Raw genomic sequence first — 7,839 nt, forward strand, 5'->3', positions numbered from 1 at the left:
TAATGCATTCTGCCTATTCTCGGGCACCTCATCATGATTCATACATTCACTGAAAATCCTAATTAACTAGTTAACCAGTTAACACGGTAACCCCTTTCATTAAGAGATTTAACTGCAATAGCATCCATTCCAGCTGCCTTGTTCTCTTCACCAAACCACTTTCCATGACTCATTTTGCATAACTTTTGACTTAAGCACCTTACATATTCCTCTTGACATTCTGCCACTTTTTCTTGTACATTCCTCAGTCATTTGTTTTCCTACCCTGTAAGCACCGCCCATATACCTCTCTTTTCTCTTTCACTGACACCTTCCCTTCGAGCGTCTCACCACTCACTTCCCTCTCTTACCTGTCCACATCCTACCTTCTGCATGCCACACACTTCTTGCTTATGCCAGTACTTCTTCCTTAAATATCTCGCATTCATCATCTACTCCCCTTGCTTTGTTTACACTCACCTTTTCCCATTCTACACCCAATCTCTCCTGGTGTTTTTTCACATACGTCTCTTTTCCAAGCTTCACCACCCTTTCATCACTCATATCATTTCTGAAAACCTCCACAAACCTCTACCTTTGCCTCCACCAAGTAATGATCAGACATCCAACCAGCTGCACCTCGTAATGCATTGATATCAAGAGCTTCTCTTTTGCCTGCCTATTAATTATTATGTAATCCAATAACTCCCCCTTACCAATTTTCCTATTCACCTCTGTATACTTATGTGTGTCCTTCTTAAACCAGTTTTTCCAGTCACCAGTTCTTTTTCAGTACACAACTCCACAAGCTCTTTACCATTCCCATTCACCTCACTGAATACCCAAAGTCCCCCAGTTATACCTTCAACTGCCACATTACTCACTCTCACAGTTACATCACCATCGCTAATACCCAATCTCTTGCTTCAAAATTGCTGACGCACTCACTCATCTACTCCCAGAAATTTTCCTCTCATCATCTTCCTCCTCATTGGTACTTATGAGGATCAGTGCTAGTAATCACTCATCTCTTGCAACCTTCTTTAATTTTCAAGAACATCACTCACGAGTTTACTTCCCTGTGCTCTTTCACACATTTCCACAACCCCAGCTTCATTAGTAGTGTTACCCCTTGCTTAGTTTTTGCCCTCACACTAACCCCTGACTTTACCCCAAAGACATTCTCCAAGCCATTTTTCCTCTTTACTGCTGAACTTTGTTTCACTCAGAGCCAGAAACTCAATGTTCCTTTTTTCTAACATTATACCTTTCTTTTCATCTTGGTTGCATCCATGCACATCCAAACATCTCAGCTGAGCCTTCAAGGAGGATGAGCACTCCTTGCTGGGCTCTTTCTTCTGTTCCACCTTTTAGGAATTGAAATACCAGAAGGAGGGGCTGCCAGCCCCCAGCTCATGTCCCTCGCTTGCATTCTATGACTTGTAGTAAATTTGGAAATAGAATTCTTTCTCCCTTACTCCAGGATAAAGTTTAAAGTATTTCAAAGTATTCTTTTTACGTCATTTGCTTATTCAGTCTAGTAAATTTGATATTCATTTATTATTAAATTTTGTCTCAGACTGACTCTTGTGAATCATTGTGTTGATTTCTTTTATTTCAATGTTGTCTCCACTTGTTATCAGAAACATTGCAATGAGTAACTCCTGATACATATTTCTCTTTTCTTTAAGGAGCAGTCAGTTATTGTTTGTATGCTTCTTGAAATTGCCTTAACATTTTTCTCTATCAAATATTCCACTTCATTGATGCACTGCACTTTTTTTTCTTTCTTCTGACTTTGCCATATATTTATGAAACCTTCAGTACTTTTCAGAGTGATATAGCTTTATGATTTATTGTTTGAAGTTTTCTTCAGCTTAGTTGTTGGAATGTCTTGATGTTTTAAGTAGCAGGCAGAGAGAGAAAGAGAAAGAAAGAAAGATGATGTATTCGTCATGCTTGGTGAAGAACAATGGATAGTGTGTGATAAATCTTTGCCAGTCTCTAAGCCACAACACACATATGCTCTACCCATAGAGAGAATAGGAAATATCTCATATGTCATGAGAATCATTTTAAAAGCAAATGATTAAAAGGATTTGTGAATTTTTAAAAGGGATGATGATGTTTATGTCATCAGGTCTGTGTAGGTGCTTTGATTGACAAGAGCTTTGTCATTGATTCATCAAAGTGTTGTTGCTGAATGATAATTTATTGACTACCATAACAGTGATAATGAACTGAATTACATACCTTGACAAGGTTATGAGAGTAAGGAAATAGTTGATAGGGTACATTATCTTTTGCCAGTTTCATAACCTTTATCAACACGAATTGCAGTGACCTACCACATATCACAACAAGCTTACGCATCGCTTGCAGCTTCTAGCTGATCAAAACTCATGCATTTGAGAGCATTGTAATAATTTTTCATATTCCATTGACCTAATCTGAAGTAATCCTACGCCTTGTAAGTAGTCAGGCCTGGACAGTAACATTTCATTATCTCCTCACTAGAATTCATGTGCTCATTCATGAAAATAATTTGTGTGGCATGATTGCATATGATAATACTGTAGGGACTGAATCATCCAATATTCCTGCACTTTTCATTTAACCTTTTTCGGCTTTTGCCAACCGACATAGTTTTGGGGAAGTTTTGTTGAATTGTAGTAATTAGTTGAAACACATCTTTGCCGAGAATTCCCAAAAACATTATGATACAAGATTCATATATTGCATCAGAAAAGTAACATTACAAACCACCATATGTTATTGTAAGTTTGATGAAGAGCTAATATATGCTGCAACTTCAATATTTTTCAGATGAGCAAACACTGGAACTCCTATGAATTTCCGTCAGTCACTTTTACAAAAAACAAAGGGGCATTTGCACTATAATAGCATCATCAACAGAACTAAAAGAAACAAATGAGTTGGATGTGCAGGCTGTGAAATGGTATGAATGGCAGTAAGTGCTGCTTTATTGTGATTGGTTAGCAAAAGATCACATGAATTTTGTTTAGTCTTGGTTGGTCCAAGGCAAAATATTCAAAAAGTAACAAGGCATGTAAACAAAAAATGTGAGGCAAAAGGACAATTTTTACTGTAAAAAGTTAATAATGTAAAATAGAAATACCAAAAGTGCAAATTACTTCATAGTGCTAAAAATCCACCCAAAAGTTACAACATTAAAGTAATGAACTATTGCTTCTTTGATACCTCGTAAGATGTCTTGTACAGAAATCATTCATGATAAACTTAGAAATTAATCATCATGAGAATTGAGAACCATTGATTATTTTAGATGCTAATTTAGATCTAACTGGATCTTCATCTCTTAAAATGAAAAGCAAATGCTGATTTATTTGATTATCTTTTGGGATAGATAATTTGGTAAAAGTTTTCATATCTTCCTCATGCAAAAATAAATAAATTGCATTTTCCCTTGATTTATTGAAGGGTTATATTCTTGAAACACCATTTTCGAATCAAAATTTTTTTGTCAATATCCATTCTATGATAAATTTCAAGGTAGGTAGTTGGTAGTAGCCAGCTAACGACCAGGGATATATTTTATCAGTATTACCCACCTAGGTATTGGGAGGGCTAATGATCGTTGTCTTGTAAGCCAGAACTTCAAGAATTGTCAAGCTGCACTCCTCTAACCCAAATAGCTGTCTTTCTCTCTGCCTCACCCACATGTGTATCATTGGCATTCTGTCCACAGACATACAATCTTTCCTTTTCAATTGATATTGCTTAACTCACACAGCTTGTTCTTCATAACTCTAGATTTTCCTGAGTGAGCCCTATGTGTTAGCCCTGCCTTTTGGCAAAATGGTAGGAGCAATAGATAGAAGTATTCAGTAGGAAGATTTAGACAGGAACATTAGGTAGAAACATAGGTGAAGCAGTAGGTGGGAACATTAGGGAGGAGGAAGTGGTGGTCAGTAGGAACATTAGTTACAAGCCTCTGCAAACACTGTGTTAGAGTTGCCCTCTCCTAGTAGCTGTTAAGGATGAGGCATTAAAGGCTAAGAGGCAGCACTGGAGTTCACTAGTTATGGGGACTATTGCAGTGGCCACCCCCTTGAGAGAGTTCCACATAGGAGCAGGCATCAAAGATATAGGTGGATAGATAGATAATGAATTCCATTATAACATCTGAGATATGTTCATAATGGAGAGAAAGTCTTTTCCAAAATGTAATGATTTTCAGTGAAAACCTATTTAAAGATTAGGTTTACATGATGGGAAATACATAATACATTATGAATATTTATGAAATTATGTTGTACTGTGTACTGTGTACTATGTACTTTTGATGTCTTTTATTCATGCTGATCTGTTATTGCTGTAGCTGCATACTTTGTTCAAATGTGAATATCTGGAATCATGCATGTCTGTTAATCATGTCTTCAAATGGTCAATATCATCAGTCTTTCTTTCTGGTTATCTCTATCCATATATACCACCACTTTTGCTTCTTGCAAGGTTTATTACATACACAGCTGAACATTACCCACAATTGCTCTTCTGATATGACCATGCTGTTGTGATTGTTAACTACTTATATATTTTATAAATATTTTCCTAAGTGTGTTTGATATATTGTTTTAAGTATCATATATACTATGCATGATAATGTACTCATATTGTGATCAACAAAAAAAAGTTTTCATGATTATGGAAAAGTTATATAAAGGTGAATGCTAACTGTTTTTCTGTAGGTATATTGCAACAACTCATTTTGAGCCTACATACGCCCGCATTGCCTTCCCTTGTTTTGATGAACCTCACTTGAAAGCCAAGTTCCACTTGAGAATATACCGGGAACCTCAGCATTTTACTCTGTTTAATATGCCCCGGCAGACAACTTCACAAGTTGAAGGCACTGACCTGGTAAGAGCAGATATTATGTATGTCTTCATTATTTTCTATGTTGCTCATAATAACTTTTGATTCTACTGTTGATCCATATGTGTGAGTGTGCATGTTTACTTTAAATCTTTTTTAATCTAAAGAAACATCATACAATAACTGCCATTGAAGTATGCATGATTAATTAAGGTTGTGAAGTGTATATAGGTTGTTTTTATATGATTTTTGGCTAGTTACTAAAAAGCGTTAATAGTATAGATGATGAATTTTCAATATCTAAAATGATTTTTCTCACTTTTCAGTATCTAGATGAATTTCAAGAGAGTGTGGAAATGAGCACTTACTTGGTTGCGTTTGTCGTGTGTGATTACAACCTCATATCTAATATCACAGAACACAACGTCAATGTGTCAATCTATGCCCCACCCACTATGATAAGTCAAGCTAGCTACTCATTACGAGTAGCATCCTACATCCTCGACTATTATGAGAAATTTTTTGGTGTCTCCTACCCTCTTCCAAAGCAAGGTAATGCATAGGTATTACATTTTCATCGACAATATGCTTTGACAGTTTCTGTACTCCTTTTCATCTTCATCTTATATTGTTTTCTAGATGACATGTCTAGTTTGTTTCATTATGATGATTCTTCTTCATGAATAAAATGTCCAGGTCTTTTCAAAATTGATTGTTGGTATATATCTGCTTCCAAAATATATTTTTTATTTTGAATGTTAAAAAACAGATAATTTTCTCTCTTAATATTTCTATGATGGTGTTCAGCAGTGCACTTAATTATTATGATGAGAGGTACAGACAGCACAGTGGAAGGAAAATTTTAGAAAGTTACTGGAAGAGGAAAACTGCTTTGGAGGAGAAACTGAATCTGCCAGAAAATAGCACTCAGTGAAGGGCAAGGAGTGTAATTATCAATAGAAAATCTAAATGGGTGGTATCTGTGAATGTCATGAAAGACAAACAAATAAGGTTCCAGAGAGTAAAATGGAAGCATGATTGAAATTAAGTTAAAACTGTTCTGGAAGATTAGAAAAAATTGAAGAAGTTAGGTTTGTAAGTTGGGACCAACAAGGATGTACTGTATAAAGGGATGCTAAGAGTTTTGAAACCTGATGGAAATTATGGTGAAAGAGAATCATCTATTGGTACAGTTGGATTAGAAGTAAGAAGAAAAAGGAATAGATGTACGGTTGAGGAGGACATTAAAAAAAGGTTGAACTGAGGACAAAAAAATCTGAAAGAATAGAAAAGTTGGGGGTATATAATGGAGCAGTAAGTGAGGTGGTGGGGAGTGGGGATGAAACTGCATTTGGAGAGTGTGTATGGAAGCATGAATTGGTGCTCAGGTGCCTGATGACTAGAAATAGGCTGTAAATGTTTTGCTTTATCAAGGGAAGGGAAGTAAAATTGATGGTAAGAATTACATAGGAATATCGTCTTAGCTTATTTATCACGGTATGTAATAGGATAGTGATTTTTCATTGCAGACGAATGTCTCCTCTGCATACTTGGCAAGGCATGTGACAGGACAATGATTGTTTAAGTGAATTAGTGAAATCAACCTTGGTGAGGAAAAAAGGTGAGGTTGAAAAGGGAATAGGTATTTTTGCAGAATTTTTGCACTTGGACAAGTAGTGGACACTTTTTTAAAAAAAGATGTACACTACATATATGGATATAGAAAAAGCACATGATAAAAGTAAGAAGAAAGTGTTTTCGGAAATTCAGACTGTGTATGGACTGTATGGAAGATTTTTTAATGCTGTTATAGGCTTCTTTATTGTGGTGTTTAATGTTGATGACTATTTATTCATAAACAGCTCTTCTAGGTTAAAATCTTTGGCAGTTAGTTAGCTTACAACCAACCCAACTGCTCATCCTCCCTTTTGCGACTTATCAATAGTGAAGTGCCTGGTTTAGTGTTTCAGAGGAGAAACTTGAGAGTAAATGTGAATTTGCACAAGGTTATTAGGTTCAGCAGGGTTGGATGAAGGCAGCAAGTATGGATATGTGCATGTGTATATGTGTATATGTTTATGTATGTATATATATGCATATATATATGCATATATATATATGGTTTCAGAAGTGGTAGAGGATGTGTGGATCAGGTGTTTGCTTTGAAGAATGTATGTGAGAAATACTTAGAAAAGCAAATGGATTTGTATGTAGCATTTATGGATCTGGAGAAGGCATATGATAGAGTTGATAGAGATGCTTTGTGGAAGGTATTAAGAATATATGGTGTGGGAGGCAAGTTGTTAGAAGCAGTGAAAAGTTTTTATCGAGGATGTAAGGCATGTGTACGTGTAGGAAGAGAGGAAAGTGATTGGTTCTCAGTGAATGTAGGTTTGCGGCAGGGGTGTGTGATGTCTCCATGGTTGTTTAATTTGTTTATGGATGGGGTTGTTAGGGAGGTGAATGCAAGAGTTTTGGAAAGAGGGACAAGTATGAAGTCTGTTGTGGATGAGAGAGCTTGGGAAGTGAGTCAGTTGTTGTTCGCTGATGATACAGCGCTGGTTGCTGATTCATGTGAGAAACTGCAGAAGCTGGTGACTGACTTTGGTAAAGTGTGTGAAAGAAAAAAGTTAAGAGTAAATGTGAATAAGAGCAAGGTTATTAGGTGCAGTAGGGTTGAGGGTCAAGTCAATTGGGAGGTTAGTTTGAATGGAGAAAAACTGGAGGAAGTAAAGTGCTTTAGATATCTGGGAGTGGATCTGGCAGCAGATGGAACCATGGAAGCGGAAGTGAATCATAGGGTGGGGGAGGGGGCGAAAATTCTGGGAGCCTTGAAGAATGTGTGGAAATCGAGAACATTATCTCGGAAAGCAAAAATGGGTATGTTTGAAGGAATAGTGGTTCCAACAATGCTATATGGTTGCGAGGCGTAGGCAATGGATAGAGTTGTGCGCAGGAGGATGGATGTGCTGGAAATGAGATGTTTGTGGACAATGTGTG

General features: G+C 36.6%; 1 protein-coding gene across 1 annotated transcript in view; it reads left to right on the forward strand.

The window, feature by feature from the left end:
- LOC139755679 (endoplasmic reticulum aminopeptidase 1-like) overlaps positions 1 to 7,839 on the forward strand; it is a 383,172-nt gene that overhangs the window by 87,984 nt on the left and 287,349 nt on the right. Inside the window, exons 6-8 of the mRNA XM_071674326.1 lie at positions 4,713 to 4,884; positions 5,166 to 5,391; positions 6,369 to 6,397. Of these exons, the coding sequence (XP_071530427.1) occupies positions 4,713 to 4,884; positions 5,166 to 5,391; positions 6,369 to 6,397 (427 nt within the window). The remainder of the gene's footprint in view (positions 1 to 4,712; positions 4,885 to 5,165; positions 5,392 to 6,368; positions 6,398 to 7,839) is intronic.

This window comes from Panulirus ornatus, chromosome 19 (genome assembly GCF_036320965.1).
Source record: "Panulirus ornatus isolate Po-2019 chromosome 19, ASM3632096v1, whole genome shotgun sequence".
In the NCBI taxonomy this organism is placed as follows: domain Eukaryota; kingdom Metazoa; phylum Arthropoda; class Malacostraca; order Decapoda; family Palinuridae; genus Panulirus; species Panulirus ornatus.